The sequence below is a fragment of the Cnephaeus nilssonii genome, assembly GCF_951640355.1.
Source record: "Cnephaeus nilssonii genome assembly, chromosome: 5".
Taxonomy (NCBI): domain Eukaryota; kingdom Metazoa; phylum Chordata; class Mammalia; order Chiroptera; family Vespertilionidae; genus Cnephaeus; species Cnephaeus nilssonii.
In genome coordinates, this window is record NC_137076.1 from 56,672,496 (window position 1) to 56,696,318 (window position 23,823).

At 48.7% G+C, this 23,823-nt stretch overlaps 1 protein-coding gene across 1 annotated transcript; it reads right to left on the reverse strand.

Moving 5' to 3' along the window:
• Positions 1-4,855: 4,855 nt before the first annotated feature.
• REELD1 (reeler domain containing 1) lies at positions 4,856-22,786 on the reverse strand (the record flags this gene model as incomplete). Its single annotated transcript, XM_079770260.1, is given in 10 exon segments — positions 4,856-5,488; positions 6,262-6,325; positions 6,835-7,129; positions 11,267-11,430; positions 13,619-13,716; positions 13,718-13,931; positions 15,177-15,226; positions 15,230-15,396; positions 18,668-18,783; positions 22,716-22,786. Coding segments are annotated over 10 exon segments (1,872 nt in total).
• Positions 22,787-23,823: the final 1,037 nt, after the last annotated feature.

Below are 23,823 nucleotides of genomic sequence, written 5' to 3' on the forward strand. Positions count from 1 at the left end.
TATATATATATATATTAAAAATTAAAAAAAAAAAAACAACCTTCAGTCTCTGCCTTTACATGGCATCCTAGTCAGGGGAGGCAGAACAGAATAAAAAAATACAAATAAATGCATAAGACCCGCCCAGTAAGAAGCATGATAAGTATAAAGCAGGAGGGGCACAGGGAGTGGGAAGAGGTTCCTGTGGCCGGGGGAAGCCCCTCTGACGAGGCAGCACCGGGACAAAGTTACGGGGGCTGTGCACATCTGGGGGCTGTGCACATCTGGGGGCTGTGCACATCTGGGGGCTGGGGTTCCAGACAAAAAACAGCCAGAGCCCGTGAGCTGAACGGGGCTGCACAGCCTTCGTGGAGCCTTCCCGCGGCGCCGAGAATGTTTGGGAGCCGCGAAGGTGGTGAGGGCCGGGTCAGCCACGCGAGATGCTCAGATTTCCTTCTGAGGGACGGAGAGCCATCGGAGAACTCAGAAACAGTGTGGCATACACAGACCTATGGTTTAAAAGCAAAAGATAAATAAAAAAGCACCCAAATACATTTGGCAGGCTCCGGGTGTCCTGGCTGCTCCACCATCACTGTCAATGGAGCGAGGTCTCCAATGTCCTTTCTGTGCCTGTAAAGAACAGAAGAAACAGACAGAGCGTCCTCTTTCTTTGCATCTAAAGGCTCTCCTGCCGGTCTAAACCCGAGACGACGACAGGGGCTGGCTTCGCAGCCCCCTGGGGCCGTTTGGAGCAGAGTTCTGAATATCCTAAGACTGGGAAGAGGTTCTCAGGTTTAATAAAACAAATTAATGCAAATTCATGTCACTCGAATAACAGAAATTCCTCACCACTTTTAGGAGAGGGAGCTGCGGGTCCGAAAGGCCGGAGTCACTGATTCATGCGCCAAGTCCAAGGCCGGGAGAGGGTCCGCTGTCTGGAACTCGCTCATAAGCCGCTAGCCTTTCCCACGCGACTTTGCAAAGTAAACGCGACACTTGTTTAAATATTTACCAGCTTGTTGACCCATTTTTTTTTGTTGTTGTTAATTAGAATTTTTTTAAAAAGAAAACAAACATTGTAACAGCAAATTAATCCAGACAGCCTTAGACAGTGAGACCGCTCAGCCCGGCTACAGTTGAGCATGAAGTCAAGATTATAGTATCCGAGGGGAGACATTAATTAGAAATATCAAAGGCAGGCTCTGAATGCAAAGGAGGGTAAGGCCCACGCCTGCCCCCAATCTGTGGCTGTTAAATTAACAATAGAGGTGAAAACATTGTTTAGAATATGAAGAGTCTTCAGCAATTGTTTTTCTGTTATTTTCCCTTAAATGTGTGGTCAGCCCCAAACCTCTTTCTCCTATAAAAAGTGGTTGGCTGAACAATTCTGTAGCTGTTCCTACAAAACAAAAAAGCTATTTTTAAGATGTTGCATTGGAGTCCTTTGCTTTTTTAAAACTTTTAATGGCTTTGTGCCTTAGTAGGAGCCTTCAGGTTAAGTTAACAGCATCCTGCTTGCTCCCCTCTGGGCCTCTCTGAGGCCAGGCTGGGAGACCTTCAGGATCCCAGTAACAGAGGGTTTTATGTCTGCTGATGCAGGCCTGTGGACTCCAGCCGCCCTTGCCAAAAACAGAGTTTACTCAGAAAGTCTCAGCAAAAATGCCTGGCCCCCAGCAGGAACTGTTGCCAGTGGCGACCGTGGGGTGGAGGTTGTCATGGGAAGGGAATAGCGTTTTCTTGGTGGTCACAGAATTTCTCTAAACGGACTAGACTTAGAGCCAGTGCCGCAGCTGCAGGACCGGGCTATTAACCGTGGCATGTCAGTTGCAGTTAGTCCTAGACAGCTAAGTGTTGAGCGTGAATTTCTTCTACCCAGCAGCCGCAAGAGGTAAATAATTTTGTGATCCGCTTTTCTCTGACAAGGAAGCTCAGGCTCCAAGGTCGTCCGGCCAACTCTTCTGTGTCACTTGACTCTTTTGCCAGAGCTGAAGCTCCCAGCTGGAGGGGAAATGCCCACCTAACCCTGACGCCTGGAGATTTTCCTCACCCGCTTTGAAGCTTTGCAGGGAAGGTGACCCAGGGCGTCTCCCAGATGAACAGTCAGTCTCTCCTTCTGCTCTCATGTAAGCCCCGTGGCAGGTCGGCAGTCCAACGAGAGAGGTAGTGAATTAGAGAGAGCTTCAAATCCTTTGCCACTTCTCCCATCAAAAAGTGAAATTGGCCCTGACCAGTTGCTCAGTGGTTAGAGCATTGGCCTGAGGACTGAAAGGCCTCGGGTTCAATTCCAGCCAAGGGCACGTACCTCGGTTGCAGGCTCAATCCCCGGCTCCAGTTGGGGGAAGTGTAGGAGGCAACCCGTTGATGTGGCTCTCTCACATTGAGGTTTCTCCCTCTGTGTCTCTCCTCCTCCCTTCCACCCTGTCTAAAAATCAATGGAAGCCCTCGTCAGTTTGGCTCAGTGGATAGAGCATCGGCCTGTGGACTGAAGGATCTCGGGTTTGATTCCGGTCAAGGGCACATGCCCGGGTTGCAGGCTTGATCCCCAGTGTGGGGCCTGCTGGAGGCAGCCAATCAATGATTCTGTCTTATCACTGATGTTTCTATCTCTCTCTCCCTCTCCCTTCCTCTCTGAAATCAATAATATATATATCAATGGAAACAATATCCTCTGGTGAGGATTAACTAAACAAACAGCAAAATCGATTGCCCTTCCCTCTGAAGAGTAAGGGCTGGCCCTGTTTCTTGCTGTGACTGCTGGAAAGTGGCCAAAGTAAAACCGTGTAACCCCTGAGGCTGGGCCTTAAGGGATGCCCAGCTTCTGGTTTTGTCTGCTTGGTGCTCTCCACTCGGAACCTGGCCACTAGCTGTAAGACGCCATGAAGAGGAGAACCAAATTGCTTCCTACATTCATCACAGCCCCAGTGGAGCCCCGGCCGCAGCCAGCACCACCTGCCAGCCTTGCCAGTGAGTCCTCTGGGGTGTTGCAGCCCACTCAACAGCATGTGGAGCAGAAGAACTGCCCGGCTGAGCCCAGGCAGCCTCAGAATCCTAAAAGATGATAACTGGTGGTGGCACTGGTTGTTTTAAACCACTGAGTTGTGGGGTAGTTCGTTTCACAACAGTGGATAACCAAACAGTCTGTTTACCCAGGAAAACGCCCTCTTGGACAAGAAAGATCTGGAAGGGGTTGCATTTATATGGGGTATACCTGGCTCTGATGGGATGTGGCCAGGTAAGAACCCTCCGTGAGAAGGTTCCTTGTTTGCATTTCGGGGAGGATATCTCTGAGGAGGGCTGGGCACGTGGCGGCGATGTCTGTGGCCCCCGCTGAGTCAGGGCATTTGTGTCTTTCCGGGGCATTCCCAGCACACTTCCATTGTGGGTACCTGGGTCTCCACGTGCCTGATGAGGCCTGAAGCCAGAGAGCAGGTGTGCCTGGCCCAGAATTCGGGAGGAGAGAGTCTTGGACTTGATGCCAAGGAGCTACCAGGGGCTGGAAACCCAACACACGCAACTTACTGTAAAAGCAATGCTTTTATTGTTGAATCAAGATGTCATAAAGGCCCATCTCTCTCTCTCTCTCTTTGGCAAGTTACTGAACTTAATCCTCATAAAGTCATCATGAGGGTTAAAAGTGAAAATATATGTGAAGTTCTCAGTGCCGTACCTGTAGGATTTAGGTGCTCCATCAATACATACCCTTCCGAATTCATAGTGGTTTTTGTTTGCACATGAAAATGGACCAGGACTCCACAGACTATAGGGGGGTGAAGGCCTGTGCTGGGGGGCGGGGGCGGGCTGGGAGAGGTCAATGGAGGAAAAAGGAGACATATGTAATACTTTAAACAATAAAGACTTAAAGAAAGAAAGAAAATGGACTGGGACTCTGCAAAGGCAGTTACTGATGTGCCATGTGAGGGGAGCACATTCAAGGTTTATATTCGAACCTGTCGTTTTGACCCTCCGTAGTATCTATAGGACTCTGGCTACACCAAGATGACCTTCATGAAGTCACCAGTGCACTTGGGTGGGTTCCGTGCACAATGCTCTCTTCCTAACACCCCCTGAGCGCCCCCCACTTCCCCACAAGGCTGTCCTCCGAACTGTGCTGGCCTCGTTTTTTGTCCCGCCTGACCTTTGGCAAAAGGTAATCCATCTGCTCACGGTTGAGCTACATGAGCCTCCCGTCAAGTGTAAATGGATGGGCGGTCTCAGATCCATTTGCACCTGATGAAGAGCTGGCTTGCCCCGCACTGGTGTTTATGGCCTCGTGTTCTGTGTCTGTCTCCCCACAGATGTGTTTAATCAAGCCCTCACGCTCTCTTTACTTGCCATCGATTTCCACGGCGGGTCTGCCAGACCTCTGAGTTGCCGACTACTCTGACTACCCTTGCGCTCGCCTAGCCCAATAATCAGAGCTGGTTCTGAACTCTAGTTCTGTGGGGGTGGTTTGGATCTGTGAAGCACGAGTTACAGTTCTTTCTCTTGCAAGAGACGCAACCCCACATTCCTTTTTTTTTTTCAAAGAGAGGAGATGAGGCTGACACAGGGAGGAGGGACACAGTTTTTATTTGTGGGTTCCTTAAGGCAATGGAGGAAGCCGAGAGGCCACTGGAGTCTAGTTAATGAGCAGGTTATACAATATTCATTGTGTTGAGTTCAACTCTTCAAACAGAACATCTAATTGCGAAAGGAAAAAAAGCAGCTAAATACAGTTGTTGAAACAACAAAGCTTGGGAAGGACTCAGTGCTTCCTGCAGTAACCACGAGCTGACGGCACCCAGCGGGTCCTGTGCTCCCCAGCTCTTCTCATTAGCTCTGTTCTGAGACTCTACAGGGTCTAAGGAGGCCCCCGAGAGGCTGGGACGACGGCTCCTCAGAGGACTGTTTTCTTGCTATCCACAGAGGGGGTGATCCAGTTGTATTCAGCTTCAACCAGGACACAGCTGTTCTCCCCAAGCTGCCTGACATGCACAGCCTCACCCCCGTCACTCCTGGCAACCGCACCCCCTGCAGGCTCCCTGAAGGACACCCCTGTCCGCTTGTGGCAATACTGGGTGTGCAGATAGCAAAGGCCAGCAGCCAAAACCATGCCCAAGGTGGCCAAAAGGCAAAGCAGGATTCCCAGTTGGAGAGTCTTGAGCTGGATCCCCGAAGGGGCATGGGCTCCCTCTTGCCCAGCCTCGGGCCTTGGGTGGGTCTTCCTGGGGTAGCCCACGCTGCCCTCTCCATCTCCCTCCCCCTCTCGGAGTTCCTCGTGCTTTGACCGAGGCAAAAAGCTGGCAGAGGCCCCAGCTGCCTCCGACTGGCCAGCAGCAGTGAGTGGCCCGGGAGAGGCCGAGGTGTGGAAGACAAGTGTTGGGTTGGCTGCCCCAGTGCCAGCCCCAGCCCCAGCCCCAGCCCCAGCCCCAGCCAGCGTTCCAGAAGGCCAGAGGCGCTGAGGGTAGGTAGGACGGATGGTGTCCAGGGGATGCCTCATCACAGTCCTGTGAGAGGCCTCCACCTTGTCCTAGAAAAGCAGAGGGGAAGTCAGAGGCGCTGCTCTTCACCCAAGCTGCCACTGAATGTTGCAGCCAATCTGTGTTCTTGAAAGAATTCCAGGCAGCAGCTGAAAACCCAGTCTTGTGCCTGCTCCTACAAGAGCTCAGAATAAATAGCCCAACTAGATAAACATGCACGTGTTACTGATGGGGACGGGGTGGCTAATGGAAACCTCACAGAGAGCACGGAGGCCAGTTAAGAATAAACTAAGGGTGGCTTCCAGACCGACATGGATGGTTGTCATCTCCAGTGGCCGAAAGCTTTGAGCGATCTTTTTATGCTGACACCCATGTAAGTGGGACCATTTAATCTGATAAATTTGAGTAAGAATATTATACCATGTTTTACTTTGTGTTCCTTTTACGACTTCAAAGGAACATTAATTCACTGGATATGTGTATTTTATATTGGCCATTTACCCAACCTCTGGGACTAGGCATGGTCTTATAAGGCCAATGTTATGAAGCAGGGGTTGGGGGCAGAGAGGAGAGAGGAATTATTAACCAAGCTGAGTGGAAAAACAAATCGCTAAAGCCATCAATTTCTACAATTGCCAATAACTTCAGTGACAAAGGCTGGTGTTGGTTGGTAGAACGATGCTGTGTATACATTATATATACCCTTGCTGCCTTCTCTCTAGCTTTGGCCACTAGGCTAGTAGCTCTAATTTCCCAGCCTGGACCTTCCCACTCTGAGTTCAAAATACCAACCTCACCCTCCATGCACTACTCGGGCTGTTACCTGTTCATTCCTGTCTGAGGACAGGCAAGTTTCTGACAAATCAAAGCTTGGATCATCCTGAGTCCTAAAGGGAAGAATGGAGGTGCTGAGAAGAGGTCACTAGATCAGAAAGCAATTTTCCCTATCACTGTTGTGCACACTGATAAAGTCAGATTGCCTTGAAGGATGCCTGAGTTTGGAGTTGGAGGCTGGAGGGAGGAATGGGGAAAGAGGTGAGTGAGGATGGCAGCAAAGAATTCAGTGACCATTTTTATTTATTACTTTATATAAGTGTATATTTATATGTTACAAATATATATGTCTAAAATATAAAACATATATTTATGTTTCATTTTATTTATAGCAGCATGTCAGAGACCTCACCCTGTCTAAGAGAGTACACTTTGCCCAAGTGATTATCATACCCAGCTCTTTTGACCAGTAGCCCTTTTACAATCAGGGTTTCTCATACACTGAATAACTATGGTTGAGATCTTTTTCTGTCAGACTCCAAGAAGTTTACATTTCCTCAGCACCCTCATGTTTGGAGTCATCCCACAAGATTACTGACTGGCCCACCCCCTGGCCCATGACCTGTGGTGGGCACTAGGGCTGGAAGCAAAGCCCTCGGTAGACAATCTCCTGAGGCCCACGAGCCTCTCCAGCCTGCAGACATCCAAGGAGGGTTCTAAGGTTGGGTTGCTGTCCCTCCTGGCTGGCTGGCCATGGCTGTCTGTAGTAGCTGTGTGTGACGGCGGCTGGAACACAGCCACTGCATCCCCAGGAAACTCTGACACCCCAGTACTGGCAGGAACAGGATCTAAGCTGTCCTCTTCTGCAGTCCCAGCGAAGGCAACAGCAAGAGTATCTGTGTGCTGCTGCCAAAGAGCTACGGGGAGACTGGGAACTAAACAGAGGCCCAAAGACACCACAGAGAGAGGGAGAGCATTTTGTGGCATTGATTAGCACCAGCAGCTGCGATAATGGGCAAATACTAGAGACTTTAATGTGCCTTGAGGACAGACCATTAAGAGTGAACCACTCAAAAGTGTTAATATAAAAATGACCTGACCAGTAATATGAGCCCTGACCAAGCAACAAAGCACTCCATTTCTCTTTTTGTTAATCCTCACCTGAGGATATTTTTTCCATTGATTTTTAGAGTGAGCAGAAGAGGGGGAGGGGAGTGAGGAGAAACATCAATTGGTTGCCTCCCACCAGCACCTCAATTGAGGCTGGGCATTAAACCTGCAACCCAAGTACGGGCCTTTGACCGGGAATCAAATCCATGACCCTTTGGTGCATGGGTCAACGCTGTAACCACTGAGCAACACTAGTCAGAGCAAAGCACTCCATTTCTTAGCTTTTTTAGAGTAAGTTTCTGGACTTCTGGGCTTGTGTATTCCTAAGTCATCAATCAGGGAATATGGAAACCACTGCATTTTTTCTCATCTCTGCCAAAACCTGCTTCTAGCTAGAAAAAAAAGTGAAATCTCATAAACCAGATGTTGAAAAGCCCTCGATCTTTCTAGCCATGTGAGTAACACAAAGTTTCCGGGCTCTGGCAGTGCCTTGAGCCTCTGCTGTGAGCTCACTGCCCTGCATGCCCTCCACTGTCTCATGTCCCCTCTGTGACCGGCTGACGTGACAGCCCAGCATCAGAAATAGCTGCACACAGTGCAGTGAGCCAGCGTGGGTTTCACAGCCAGATTATTGTCTGGATTGTGCTCTCCACTCTGCTAATTGCTGGAGGCTTGGGCAGGTCCTCCCAGAGCATCAGTTTCTTCATTTGCAAAATGGGGCCAGTAGCAGGACCGGCAGCACGCGAATGTTGAGGGGGTGATGTGGGTCGTTGAAGGAGCATGACGCCCGCCTGGCACAGACACACTGTGCCGAGGGCCTTCCTCCTCGATGGTTAGGATGATGGTGATGGGGTTATTCTCACCAAGTGTTGGCAAAGTGTCCCTGCCCAGGGCTCCAGCTGGGTTGTTGAGTTGAATCTTTTTATTTGGGGGGAGAGGGTGCTACTTTGTTCCAATGACTTCATTACTCAAGAACATTGAGAATGAGGTGAAAAATCAATAAACCTAACACAGAGTATGACACAAATTCTGACAGTGTAACATGCCCACCTAAACTCTGAATGCACTCAGACATCTGCGGGCCCACTGTGTGCTGGGCACTGCCACAGGTTCAGAAGGGGTGATTTGTTTCTGAACTGAAATCTAGGAGAAGCTCTTAGATGTCCAACCTTGTCAACGACATTGCGGCGACAGCTTTTACACCAGAGCTAAGGAAGCAGTTCCATCTGCCTACTAAGGAGAACGGGGAAAGTTTCACAAAGGAGATATCTGAACTGCCCCTTGAAAGATGAATAGATCATCCTGAGGCACAGGCCCGTTTGAGGAAATGTCAGAAGGCAGAACATGGAGACATAAAAGTAGGTCATGTCAAATGAGGTCGGGTAGGACCCCGAAGGGTCCCAAGGGTCTGTTGGGAAACGTTTGAGAAATACAATATGCTATCTTCCCAATGTGAGAATTCATAATTCCCACTGGCCTGTTGAGGTCGTCTTACGGTTAAGAAATCTATTTCATTTTGTTAGATGAATGACACCTCCCCCAAAGACACACACACACACAGTGCACACACGTATGTGTGCATGCGTGCACACGTGCACACTCACACACACACTCCTTTATCCTTTGGGAAACACTAGGGTTTGTGTAGAGGAAGAGGCAGGAAAACAGGCTGGGGTCGGAAGGGGAGGAATGTGAGCAGCATAATAAGGCGTTACCCCGTAGCTGCTCAGACTGGAGTGGTGGACCCCCCAGGGGACAGGGTTTCCGCAGGGTCAGCCAAAGAGGACGTGGCAGGACCATCAGGAGGCCCCTTCCTGAAGCCTCCCTTCTATTCACAGTCGCATTAAAGGAAGCATGCCTGAGATCAGAAAGCCACATTTGCATGATTTATAAAATAAAACATGAGGCTTCAGACACATGGTGGGCTTGCAGCATCTTCTTCAGGCCACACGGAGAGGTTTTCTGTGCTTTTAGGAATATGCTGGTGCAGAGGCTGGAGGAGCAGCGCTGGGGGCTGGGAGGAGACAGGGGCTTGGGGCAAAGGCAGGTGTGGAGGGTGGAGGCCCAGGGTTAGCCCTGTGCCTGGGTCTACCAGACTGAGCAGTCAGGGATTCAAATTGGATCCTGGGCATAACAAGTTAACAGAGAATAAAAGAAAGAATAAAGGAAAGTGGGGTTGATTGGATTAAAGACTAGATTTTTTCTATGCATCTGTTCAGAGCACTTAACTAAAATTCAATAATGAAAATGAATTCCACAGCACCAGGAATTTTCAGGGAGGTGAAGCATTCTCTAGCTGGTTAATGTTTTTGGCTTTTTGTTTGTTTGTTTCAGAAGTTCATCGGCCAATGGGGTCTAAAATCACATGGTGAACCAGGAAAAAGTTTAATGCCATCAACAGACTCCGATTCCTGAGACTGTTCTCCAACCCAGGCTGCCAAGAGCCATCTACCCACCGTGGAAATGAACAATAAAAACCGGATGAGTTCTTATTGAAGAAGGAGGAGGAGGAGGAGGAGAAAAAGGAGGAGGAGGAGGAGGAGGAGGAAGAGGAGGAGGAGGGGGAGGAAGAGGAGGGAGAGGAGGAGGGGGAGAAGGAAGAGGAGGAGGAGAGAGAGGAGGAGGGGGAGGAGGAGGGGGAGGAGGAGGAGGAGGGAGAGGAGGAGGGGGAGGAGGAGGAGGAGGAGGAGGAGGAGGAGGAGGAGGAGGAGGGGGAGGAAGAGGAGGGAGAGGAGGAGGGGGAGAAGGAGGAGGAGGAGGAGAAGGAGGAGGGAGAGGAGGAGGGGGAGAGAGAGGAGGAGGGGGAGGAGGAGGAGGAGGAGAGAGGAGGAGGAGGAGGAGGAGGAGAGAGGAGGAGGGGGAGGAAGGAGAGGAGGAGGGGAAGGGGAGGAGGAGGAAGAGAAGAAGGAGATCATTTCTTTCTTGAGCTCCCCTGCAGCTTCAGGGTTTGAGGAAAGCCGCTGAAATATTGTGATGATTGGTAGAGTTGGGGGTGGCAGAAGGCGATTGCCATTTTTTTGTTTTATTGCACAGTTCTAACTCTCCACCCTAGGGCTCAACTTAATTTGGGTGGTTGAGTGGACAGTGTTTGTTGCTACAAACACAGCAACTGGGCACATCCCCGCTAAGGGCTGCGTCACTGTGGTAGGCAGTGAGAGGACATGAGCAGAGCAAGGACGACGGGCCAGGTGACCTTTCCTCTCCTGGCATACCGATGGGCATGCGGCTTGGACCCCCTGACCTTTCCTCCCTCGAGATAACTTCTAGGCCTCAGTTGTATTTCAGCTCCAGGCCCAGGAAAGCAACAAACCAGACCAGTGACCCCAGGGCTGACCTCAGGACCAGCTGCACTGAATAAGGACCCCCTGCCCTGGTGCCAACCAATCAGTGGAGACAAGACCCTGAAAGGACACACCTGGAAAGCTGCTGGATATTCTATTGAGATCTCCCCCTGGCCCTCCCCTGAAATCTCCACCCTTAAAACCCTTAGGCAGAGGGTCCAGTACCTCTCCCGCCCCAGCCTGCCCCTGCCTTTCCCTTCCCCTCCTCCCCAGCCCCCCCAGGCACATTACCATTAGCTTCCTAACTCCCAGGCTCCCAGGGCCTTCCTTTGCCTCTATAACTTGTTTCCTCGGTGCATTTCTTCTACAAATTACTTCTCCCACTTCTGTGAGTTTATAAATACATGTTCTCTTGTAGTTTGAATTCCTTCCTAGACAGAACTCAAGTACCAAGGTTGCTGAACCCAGGTCCGGTCTGACCCCACTGGTCTAACCTGGAGCCTTTCCGGTCGCCTACTACCTTGTCACGAATTGCTGCAGTTGGCCAAGGAGGGTGACTATTGCTTGTGTTGCAGAAACTGGAAACTAGTAACTCTGAAGTGAAAATAGGTAACTCTAAATTAGAATGCCAACCTGGCCAGTGAATACAGCGGCAAGCGGTACCTGGGGCAGGCCTTTCCGCATCCTCCGGCCTCCGCCCCAGGGTGGGCAGCAGGGAGCCGGGCTCCGCACGGCGATGGGAAGGGGCTCCGCTGCTCGTCTGCTGAGACACAGCCGATGACTCGATCCTCGCCCAGTAAACGAAATATGACTGGACGACTGATAAACTGGGGAAGGAAAGCAGGGAGATCAGGATTTAGTTTTCCTTAAATAATACCACAGTCCATCCTTCTAGAAAAGAAGTAACGAACAAAAAGATACAGAACAAAAGTCTGAATTAGAAGAGCCAGAGAGGGATGACTGCATTAACCCTGGAGCGACTTCATTCTTTTTTAAAAACAGAAACTCAATAGCAGCAAATAATGAAAATAGGAGAGGATAAGCACAAATCAATAAATATAGTCATTAAAAATTGCATTCTGACTAAAGGGTGTCTTCTTTAACTGTTCAGACTCAAAAGGTTTTATCTTTGACTTTATTAATAGCCACTTCTGGTATACTGTATTGTTATTTGAATTACGCCATCAATTATAATTCTACTAGAGGCCCGATGCATGAAGATTAGTGCAAGAATGGGCCTTCCTTCCCCTGGCTGCCGGCACCGCCTTTACTCGGGCCCAGAGCTGCCTTTCCGCCTTCCCACGCTGCCCAGAGGCCAAGAGTGGCTGGGGCGGTGCAGAACACCTGCATCATCACCATGGCGATGACCAAGCATCCCGCCCCCAGCTGCTCAGCACCTGTGTATGCAAATTAACCCACCATGTTTGTTGGGTTAATTTACATACTCACTCCTGATTGGCTGGTGTGCGTCGTAAAGGTATGGTCAATTTGCATCTTTCTCTTTTATTAGTGTGAATCGTACAATTGCACAATTCTATGTAATTGCAGATTCTATTGAAAATTAGAGATAAATCATTAATAAATACTCTAAGCCAGTGGTCGGCAAACTCATTAGTCAACAGAGCCAAATATCAACAGTACAACAATTGAAATTTCTTTTGAGAGCCAAATTTTTTAAACTTAAACTTCTTCTAACGCCACTTCTTCAAAATAGACTCGCCCAGGCCGTGGTATCTTGTGGAAGAGCCACACTCAAGGGGCCAAAGAGCCGCATGTGGCTCGCGAGTCGCGGTTTGCCGACCACTACTCTAAGCAATATTTTGAATACATATGCTTTTCTCCAGTAAAAATCAGTTTCATAAACATTCTCTCATTTATTCTCCCCAAAATTTCACCAAGGCAGTAATTGGATTATTGGCAAGTGTCATTTTTCTCACTGCAAATATTCAGAAAGCAGTTATACAAATGCGATTGATTCGCTGAGGCCATCCAGTGAAGGTGCCAGGAAGAGCCATGGTAGGGGACTCGCCACATGGTGGTTATTGTGGGGAAGGACCCGGAGGTGAGAGAGCATGGGGCGACTTTGGGAGGCGCTTCTGACCAAGGGACTTAGCCCCTTTTCTGCCAAATGGAGATAACAGCTTCAAAACTAGTTCCTGTGGCAGCTGAGATGGTAAGTCTGAAAATAGAAATGAGATGCTTTGGAAAATAGAAGTAACTGTACAGGTTTAAGGACTTCACACCGCGCACATCCCTGCATTGGACCAGAACCAAAAGCTTGGCAGAAGCTGGGTCACCCCAGCAGCCACGTGGCAGAATCATCGGAGCCGGGGGTTCTCCTTGCTGCTCTGCCTGCTGCGTTAGGACATGAGGAAGGGATGGGAAAGGAACACCCCAGGGTGGGGGCCGCAGACCTCATCTGTCGCTGTCCCCAGTGCAGGGGGAAGCATGGGGTCTGGGTGCCACCACCCTCAGGCACAGCCTCCCTCTTACATGCCTGAGTGGGTGGGGAAAACAACTGAGGAAGAAAGGAAACGCACCCTTTCCTAAAAACAACAAGGAAATGCTCCTTTTTGAATGCCAGTGTCCCATGTTGAGGGATGCTGCTGCTTACACAGGGCTCTCTGTCGCCAGGCTCTGCTCTGAGCTGGCTGCCTGCACAGGCTGAGGTGGTGCTGCCATCGCTGCGAGGGGCAGAGACCTCAGTGGCGTCCATGTGCCTGCCTGCCTGCCTCAGCCGCTCTCCCACCAGCAGCCCTCTGGTCCTCCCTGAGCCCAAGATTCATCTGTGCGGCCGGGAGGAGGGGATCGCACCCTTTCTGGACCACGGAGGATGGGAAGGAGGGGGGATGGGGGCAAATGCTTTGGGTTCCCCCCTGCACAGGCTCTCTAGTTGGGGTAGCCCCAGTGAGCCTGTCCCTGTCATAAGGTGGCCGGAGAGGTGGGGGGTGAGGGAAAGCTCCCCTCTTTTCCCAGGGGAAGGCTAGTGACTGCGGAGCAGCGCTGGGCTCTTACAGGAATCGGACGTCCCCCACGGGCTGGGCAGGGGCCTTCCACACGAAGGCCAGGCTTCTCCTCGGGGACTTGTCAGCGTGGGTGACCGTGTCCGCCTCTCCGTCTGGAGTGGGGAGGAACGAGAAAGAAAGTGCCGGCTGCTTGATGATCGGGCGCTCTCCGGGCCTGAGGCAGAAATCCCATGAAATCACCACTGCTCCTCACAGTCACTGCAACAGAAGACGCGCTCCAGGCGAGCGCACCTGGCGTGGCGCCCCTCGCGGATGTTACAGGGGCGTCTCCAGAACGGAAAGCGGCATGCTCGGGGCCGGGCCTCCAGAAAACGAACAGCTCATCAGAGGGGAAAATAAGTTGATGTGATATTTTACACCCAAATAATCTCTATTGGGTCTCAGAGATATGTAAAAATCACATTCAAAAGAACTAAACAATTAAAAACAATGTTTAAAATATATACATCGGAGTGAGGAATGCCTCTCTAAGCAAAACCCAGTAGCCATAAGGGAAAAAAAAAATTTTTTTTAAGATATTGAATATGGAAGAAATCAAAAGACAAATGGTAAACTGAGAAAAATATTTGTAAGATACAAAACAGACAAATACACAAAGAGTTACAGTGAATCCATAAAAAGATAACAAGACCCAAAATTAAGAAAGGACTCCACAAGAAATAAAACAAGCTTGAACATAATTTTAAACGAGACACCATTTTATTCCCGTCATGTAAATAAACTTAAAGCTGTGTCATCATAGCCATACTGATTGGACGACAGGAAGAGGAAAGCGCTCATTCACTAATGCTGGGCCTCTAAATCGGGCAACTCCTCGCGGGGGCAACCTGGGAACATTTTCCAGACTTAAAATGCAGTCACCTCTGGTACACCTGCAACGTGGGTGGACCTAGGAAACATGATAGCAAGTGAAGTAAGTCAGGCCCCAAGTGACAACTATTAAATGATTCCACTTAGGATATGAGAGACAGGAAGATTCGAGATTGCCAGGGGCTGGGGGAGAGGGGAGCAGCCTCTTATTGGTGTCTCTCTCTTCCCTGTCTTCCTGCCCCCCCCCTCCTCATCTGTGCCTCTGGGGATCGCCTCCCCAATAAACTCCCTGCACTTGAATTCTTTCTCTGCTTTTGGAGGCCCCTGAACTAAAACAGTGGGAAATGCTCTTTTCACTCCTCAAATAATTTTAGTTTTAAATAATGAGGAATAAAGTATATTTTGCACATCCTGATACACAGGATACATGAAGTTTGTTCAGGGCAAAACTACATTATGTCTTATACTAAGGACAGAATAATTTTTATAATAACGTTATTTGTGTCCTCTTCCTGTAAAGATGAGTATCAATATAGAGATTAGCTACGTGATAACAAATATTTTGTGCTTGTCTTTGGCTACTTTATTGCTTCTTAGGATTAAGCCAGAGTTTAGCCCAGGAAACTCCTGGGGGGACAAACCAATTTGGAATTGGTCACTGGGGCCCCGAGGCTCCCCGGGGTGTCTCGAAGCCTCTCCTGTGGTACCTGGCACTGTGTCACGGAGCATAGGAAGACCTGCCGGTGTAGATGGTGATGTGGTGGGGCCTGGGGTTCCGCGGCTGGGCCTACAGGTGCTGGGGCTGCATGTCCTCGCAGACCGCCGGGCTGGCTCCATGGGAGAAGGCGGAGGAGCAGGAAGCCGGGCCGAGGGCGGCACAAACCCAGCCTGTGTGGGCAGCGGCCACCCGCATCCTGCCCTTCCGTGTCACAAGAAACATCAGCTTCAATCCAGATGCTATTTACAAAAATGATATGATGTCTTTGTGAATGTGACTGACCCGAGTCCCACACTGCCTTTAAACCTGAGATCCCTTGAAGGCTGCCTCGCAGATTGCAAGCACTCAAGGTCAAGATCAAAGACACACCAAGCTATTGGGAGTGTTTCATTTCTCAACACTTAAAAAACAACAACACCTTTCTTCCTTTAATTTTCTCAAAAGTCCAGACCACTTCTTTTTAGAAAGAAGATTTAATATTGAAGTCGAAGAAATAAGACAAGAAAATAATTATGCTCTATTGCGAGCTCCTGACAGACTGTCTGATATGCAAGGTCAGGGTGAGCCATAGCCGTTTAACACACTATGGCTGAAGTGAGACACCCAGCATTCCAATACAGTCGGGCGGCACGGCATATGGTAGCTTGGATTAACATCGTATCTCTACAATTGCACATCACCGTTAAATGCTACAAAATTCTGCCAACTCTCAATTACTTAGAGGTCACTGCTGCGTTCCCACCACGATGACAGCTCCTGTCCTCCCTCCTGTGGACTGTTTTTAGTTATTTCACTACTTTTTCAAAGAGGAGATGAGCAGAAAAAGTTATAACCAAAGGGACCCACTCTATACCTTGTTAAATATAGTGTCAAAAAGAACTGGCTCAGGAATGGAATAAAATGATTGGATGAAATAACATCGACAGAGTAATTTTAAATTTTTTTTTTTGCCACCTTGAATGACCATCAACAAAAATAATTCAAAGTTGACTGTGTAAAAGAAGTTCACAGGTGAAAATAAAGTGAGAGATAGCAAATAAGACAGGTAAAAAGCTCTCTGAATAAATATTCAGGACTGTCAGACATTCTTTTTTAAATAGTAATTTGTTTTTATAATCATACTAGAGGCGCGGTGCACGAAATCCGTGCACAGGGGTGGGGTGCGGCCCTCAGCCCAGCCTGCACCCTCTCCAATATGGGACCCCTCGAGGGATGTCCTACTGCCCATTTAGACCTGATCCCGGTGGGATTGGGCCTAAACGGGCAGTCGGACATCCCTCTCACAATCCAGGACTGCTGGCTCCCAACTGCTCGCCTGCCTGCCTTCCTGATTGCCCCTAACCACTTCTGCCTGCCAGCCTGATCACCCCTAACCACTTCGCTGCCAGCCTGATTGATGCCTAACTGCTCCCATGCCAGCCTGTTTGCCCCAACTTCCCTCCTCTGCCAGCCTGATCACCCCTAACTGCCCTCCCCTGCAGGGTTGATCGCCCCCAACTGCCCTCCCCTGCTGGCCATCTTGTGGTGGCCATCTTGTGTCCACATGGGGGCAGGATCTTTGACCACATGGGGGCAGCCATCTTGTGGGTTGGAGTGATGGTCAATCTGCATATTACTCTTTTATTAGATAGGATAGAGGCCTGGTGCATGGGTGGGGCCAGCTGGTTTGCCCTGAAGAGTGTCCCGGATCAGGGTGGGGGTTCCCTTGGGGCATGGGGTGGCCTGAGCGAGGGGCCTGTGGTGGTTTGCAGGCCGGCCATGCCCCCCGGCAACCCAAGCGGAGGCCCTGGTATCTGGAATTTATTTACCTTCTACAATTGAAACTTTGTAGCCTGGAGCGGAGCCAAGCCTCCTGCTCACTCTGTGGCGGCAGCCATTTCTGTTGGAATTTATGTATCTTCTATGATTGAAACTTTGTAGCCTGGAGTGAAGGCCTGAGCCGGCCAGGGCTGCAGAAGCTTGGCTTCCTCCATTGCCAGGGGCAACCCTAGTCTCCTGCTCTTCCAGCTCAGTGGCTGCCACCATTTCTGTTGGAATTTATTTACCTTCTATAATTGAAACTTTGTACCCTTGAGTGGAGGCCTGAGCTTGCCAGGGTGTGTGGAAAGCTTGGCTTCCTCCATTGCCAGGGAAACCCAAGCCTCCCTCCTGCTCTCTGTGGCTGCAGCCATCTTGGTTGGGGTTAATTTGCATACTCGCTCTGATCGGCTGGTGGGCGTGGCTTGTGGGTGTAGTGGAGTGATGGTTAATTTGCATATTACTATTTTATTAGATAGGATGCACAGATATTTTAAAAGTTCTAATATTTTTATCTAAGGAGCAATGCAAAGCAACAGTAGCCCTCCTCTCTAGTAAGTTGGTTTTACAAGGTAAAAATAAAATGTAACAATTTGGTGAAACTAGTTAGAAAAGCAATAGATTAAAGAGACCATCCATACAACTAAAAAATCAAGTGTCATCTAGTCCTGTCTTATCTTCACATGCCATCAGCACCAACTTCTACACTGACCAGACAAGGGAGACAGGAGCATGATTTATAGATCAAATCTCTTAGACTTAAGAGTCCTTCAGATAATACCTTTCTCTGCTAGGTTTGCTTTCCATGATGCAAAAACCTCTACACCACAAGGCACCATCCTACAGCTTTCCAGAACATCCTATATAATAAAAGGCTAATATGCAAATTGATCAAACAGCAGAACGACCGGTCACTATGACGAGCACTGACCACAAGAGAGCAGACGCTCAATGCAGGAGCTGCCCCCTGGTGGTCAGTGCTCTCCCACAGGGGGAGCACGGCTCAGCCAGAAGCCCTGAGCTGGGCTCACAGTTGGCGGTGGTGGGAGCCTCTCCTACCTCTGTGGCAGCGCTAAGGATGTCCAACTGACGGCAGGGAGCGGGCCTAAGTCGTCAGTCGGACATCCCCCAAGGGCTCCCAGACTTCGAGAGAGCACAGGCCAGGCTGAGGGGACCCCCCCCCCCCGCCCCCCAGTGCACAAATTTCGTGCACTGGGCCTCTAGTTAAGAGATAATGAACAATGAGTAGTAAAGCATATTCTCAGTGGAGGGGACCTAGGGCCCTGCATTTTCAGAAGGGTCACATAGAAAATGCCCCTATGCCCTTGTTCAGGGCAAAAGGTGGTCTCCTCTCCCCAAAGGCAGATCAAACACTGATGCCTACAAAGGCAGTGGGTGAGTGCCACACACCACAGAACCCCGCCACAGCCACAATCCCACCCCTTCCCTCCTAAGATCTCGCGATTTCTGCTTCCTCCCAGCACCTGGTCTACCTGAACCCGAGATAGCATGAACTTACCTAAGAGCACACGGTCCTTCAGGTTTGATGGAATTGCAAAGACACGTCCTTTAAACAAGTCTTTTCTTCTCCATTCAGTTTCTCCTCGAATGGGCAGGAAAACAGCTGTTACCCTAATCCTGGCATCCATAGAAACTGTCCCTCCGTGTCCAAATCTGGCCTTAATCGCATTGATTTTCTTTAAGACCACATACACGCAGTTTCCACATCAACATCATCCAAGCCCGTGTGAAGAACTAGACCGACTGGAACAGGTTGTGCCCACGACTGGCACTGGCAGCAGGAGCCCAATGCCTTCACCTTGGTCTCCCTGCCGAGGGGAGAATGAATGAATCAGCCAACCTCCGCATTCTCTGCTTTGGGGTCAAGGTGGGATGAAGACGTTACCCCTGGTGAGGTGGGGCTGATGCCATGGCCAGAGAGCCAAGCTTCGTACAAAAACATTCCACAGCACACTCCCTCCCTCCAACTGCACTGAAGCTGGAGTTCACAAACTTGGATACACATAAGAATCATCAGAGACTCTTGATTAACACAGAGCCTGCACAGCAGTGGTTCTCAAAGTGGGGTCCCCAGAGCACATCGTCAGGACCACCTGGGACCTTTTTAGAAGTACAAATTCCTGGACCCCACTCCAGACCTACTGAATCAGAAACTCCAGGGGTGGGGGTCCACCAATCTGTGGTTTAACAAGCCTTCTAGGTTATTCCAGTACAAGCAAGAGTTGAGAAACACTAGTATAGATTCCCCAGGCTTCTTTCTAGTTTTGTGAAATAAAAATCTGCAGGAGAAAGTATTAGAAATCTGCATTTTTATTACACACCCCAGGAGATTCTTTTGACCAGGCAAGTTATGAAAACACAGAGCTGAAGAATCAGAAGAAAGTCAGTCTGTAAACCCACGGAGACTGGAGGCCCTGTCCATTCTGGGATTTACTGGCAACGATGTTGAGCTTCTCCAAGGGCGTTTGATGGATTGCAATGAGAGTTAGTAAAATGAGGATCTGAACACCAAATTTGTGACAGGCATTTATTTGGACAAAAAAACAAAGATGAATTAGACACTACCCAGACCCATCAATACGCACAAGAAAATGGAGGAGACTCAGAAGGCTACAGGGTGTATGATTCTATGTATATAACGTTCTGAGAAAGGCAAAGTGATAGGAGCAGAAACAGTTCAGGAGTTGCCAGGGCAGGGTTATGGGGAGGAGTGATTGTTTGGGGGATGATGACACTATTCTGAAAGGCCTGTGGTGCTCACACAACTGCATGCACTTGTTAAAATTCATAGACTGCGCACCAAACCCTCACATAAACAAAAATTGTGTGTAAGTAAAAAAGCAGAACAAAGAAAAAAAAATGGAGGTGACAGATAGACACAAGTAACTATTAGGTAAGAGGGATTTTTTAAAGGTGTTAGATGAGATGAACTCTATGAGAACCCCACCGTTTCACAGAGGTTACATCTGAACTGCATCTTCGAGTTTTTCTTGTCAATGAAGAAAGAACATTCTGGGATAAGAGGGATGTATTGAGCACATTGTAGTCCGTGCCCTGACTGCAACCCCTGTAGAGCCTCACGGTTCGAAGTGTGGTCCCTGGGCCAGCAGCATCCCCATCGCCAGGAGCTCGTGGAGTGCAGACCCTCAGGCCCCACTGCATAGCCACCGAGTTGGCTTCGCATTTTAACAAGCCACCCCCCCCCCTCCCCTGTGGTTCTTACGCATATTAAGGCCTGGGCACACTTCTCCAGAGCTCATCGGCCCTCACCTCAGCCCTGGGGAGAGTCCCCTCTCACCAGGATTGATTGGTCACAGGTGGCAGTTTTCCCAAGACCTCAATCCATTGATCGGGCAGCAACCAATCGGGCTGCCTTGGGAATACTGGACTTTTCACAAAACACATTTGAGCTAAAAGATTAAGGAAAGCTAGAAGGGACTAGGTGACACAGCAAAGCCGAACAGTTCATTTCTGAGAGCTTTCCCAATGTTCCCCTTCTCCTTGACTGGGTTTAGTGTGAGAGGGTTAGAAACATCAATGATGAAGAAGAATCATTGATCAGCTGCTTTCTGCATGCCCCACATGGGGGATTGAGCCTGCAACCCGGGCATGTGCCCCAGCTGGGAATCGAACCACGACCTCCTGGTTCATACATCAACGCTCAACCAGGGCCACACCAGCTGGGCCTCATTATCTTTATGGACCATTGGGAGAAAAATGGGCTAGGCCACAGTGCATAGATAGTTGGTCAAATATTCTAGGTGTTTCTGTAAAATATTTTTAGATGAGATTAACATATAAACTGGCAGAATTTGAGTAAAGCAGATGGCCCTCCATGATGTGGGTGGGCTAAACCCAATCAGTTGAATGACTTAATAGAGAAAGAAGGGGCGGTTCTGCCGGCAGACTGCCTTTGGACTTGGACTGCATCCCTTCCCCAGGTCTCCAACCTGCCAGCCACCACTGTATTTTGGACTTGTGTGAGCCAGTTCCTTAAATTAATCTCTCTTCCTCTCTCCATACACAGACACACACACCCTATTGGTTCTGTTTCTTTTGTGAACCTTAATACCTATACTGGGGTAGATATTACCATTGTTCACAAATATTTCTGGTTTTCTCTCCTTCTGGGTCCATGAAAAGATTACACGTTCCTGAAAACTTGAAAGTAAACTATGGTCATGTAACTTGCTTTGGCTAAAATGGAGTCAGTGGCCGGTACCACTTCTAAGCAAAAGCATTGAAGAGCTAGGACATGATTTTTAAAAAGTATTATTTTGGTTAGTCCTCACCCAAGGGTATTTTTTCCATTGAATTTTTAGAGAAAGTGGAAGGGAGAGAGGGAGGGAAGGAGTGAAGAGATGGATTAGTTGCCTCCCCAAAAGTGCCCTGACAAGGGCTGGGGGCCAGGGATGGAACCTGCAATTCCCATGCATGCCCTTGACCGGGAATCGAACCTGTGACCCTTTGGTGTGTGGGCTGACACTCTAACCACTGACATTCTTTATGCTCTCCCCTGTGGCAACAAGCTTTGAGTCATGCTGATATGGTCGAGACTTAAGGTGCTGCCTCCCTCACCCTGGGACCCAGGGTAGAGCACTAAAGAGAATCGTCGTCATTTCAAAAAACTGCGATTTGGTGTTGTTTATGATACACCACTCAACATGCTGATTGCAAATTTTTGATTTTTTCATTGTTGCAATTTCAGTAGGACTATTTGATATGGACAATGAATAGTGATATGGAATACTGTGTGTATTCACATGATGGCATGTTTTTCTAAAATGCTTTTATGTAAACTTTTCACTAACTGGCTCCCCTTTAGTCCACACTATTGTTACAATATTTTGCCAAACCCACCAGCATCAATTCCATTATAAAACTTGGAATAAATGGAGCCCATATGGATATGAACATTTTGTAAACAAGACCTCGAGAACTAGTCTAACCAACTGTCAAATGTTTTATACTTTTATGAAGATCCGAGAATGTGTCCACCTTCTAGCTGCTATAAGTCCCAAATTACTACTAAGAAAAGAAAATCTTTCAATAAGGCAGATGAAACAAAACAGAAAAGCTGGCTTTTGCTAGGTGGAAAAATAAGTGTCAAGATGGAGGTTGAACCACACGGGCCTGTGGGGAAATGAGATAAACAGATGGAGACAATCATTTTCAAAATTATCTAGTCCTGAGGTTATCTGGAATCTCAAGACACGAACATATGGTTGAGATTATCAAATCCATCTAAAGTGTTCTGATTTTAAAATGAATTCTCAAAATTTTGACCCAATTAGACAAAAAGAATGGATAGCACCACTATTTTTTTTTTCCATAAATACCCAAATCTACAAACTCAGTATGGAGACAATGAACCAAGTAGCATTTACTTCAATGCCCCACAAGGCCTCGCACAGTACCCTGCCTACAGTTGTCATTCAATAAATGCTAAATTGACTGTTACCACTTTATCAAACCCACCATCCCCCAGACAAGGGAAGCAGACTAACAGAGGAGCAGGGCAGACATCAGTTAGTGTCACCTCCTGTCCCCAATCTTGCCTGTCCACATCTGAAGTCTTGGCCCCACTTTGGCAAACTGACTCCAACTGGTGAGTCAAAGCTGGTCAGTTAACAACGTAGACACTCGGCGCTGCACGGCTGTGTACTGGCACAAACAGGCAGCGGCTATTGGAATGAAAGTAGTTGCTGGGCATTCAGACCCCAGAGCGGTCAGGACTAACCCTGCAACTCGTCGAGTGGAGTCCAGCTCAACAATGATCGGGTCAGTCTTAGTAAAGGTGCTCAGAGCCATGCGGGCGAGTACAGACCTCCAGAAACAAGGTCACCTGAGACAAAACTTTGTCTTCCTTTTGGCAACTATGTCTTTTTGTGAGGAGAAGAATGGTTATGTAGTTTGGCTGTAAAGAATAATCCTGGCCACAGAATGGGTTGGGATTTACCTCTCAATAGAGGAGCTAGCCAGTCCTCGAGGGTCATGTGCTCTGAGGTCAAAGGTCAGTGTCATCCACACTCAGGGAACAGACTGGCCCTTCGGCCTGGAATGCTGTACTGAGGTCGCTGGTGTCAGGGCAATTCTCAGGCAGTTTCCCCCAGAGGTTGCTCCTCTTCTTAGAGATTATTATAGCCGCCCGGGCGATAAACCATACACAGCAAGTCAATGCTGCTGAGACTTCAGACCTTAAGGAAATCCCTTAGTCACTTGTTACTATTTGTCACGTAATTAAGCACACTCCACATTCCCCTGAATAAAAAAGCTTAAGCTGTAAACCATCTCTCAGTCACATTCCCTTGCTGGATGCTGAGATGAGAACAGGAAAATCATACCACATGTCTGCCATCTGTATTTGTACTTGTCAACAGCTCTGTTTTGGGATAAACAGTTTTGAAGTCAGAATCAATTCGACTTGTTGGAAGATTAGCCAAGGAACAGCTCAGAAGACGAAAACAGAACATGAAGTCAAATAGTCTAAAAAATTAAGCACAATTGCTGTTTTTCACTCAACATTCTGTTTTGTCGTAGAACAAAGAAAAAGAGCATAGCAGCCAGGGTTTGGGGGTAGAGAATATATTTACTCAAGCGAAAAATTATTCAACTTAGAACAAACGCCTTTGCTGCAATGCAATTGGAAAGCATTCCCCGACCTCTAGGAGACTACAGTTAAGAAAAAAGTAATTTTAGCAGTCACACTTTTCTCACGGTTCTACTATGTGAAGGCATACACAGGGGACAGCTTGCGTTGGGTACAGTGCATAATACGGCCCGTTATTACCATAAAAACGGTAGCATTTCCCAAAGTCAACCTTGATTAGAAGTAGTTCCATGGTTGA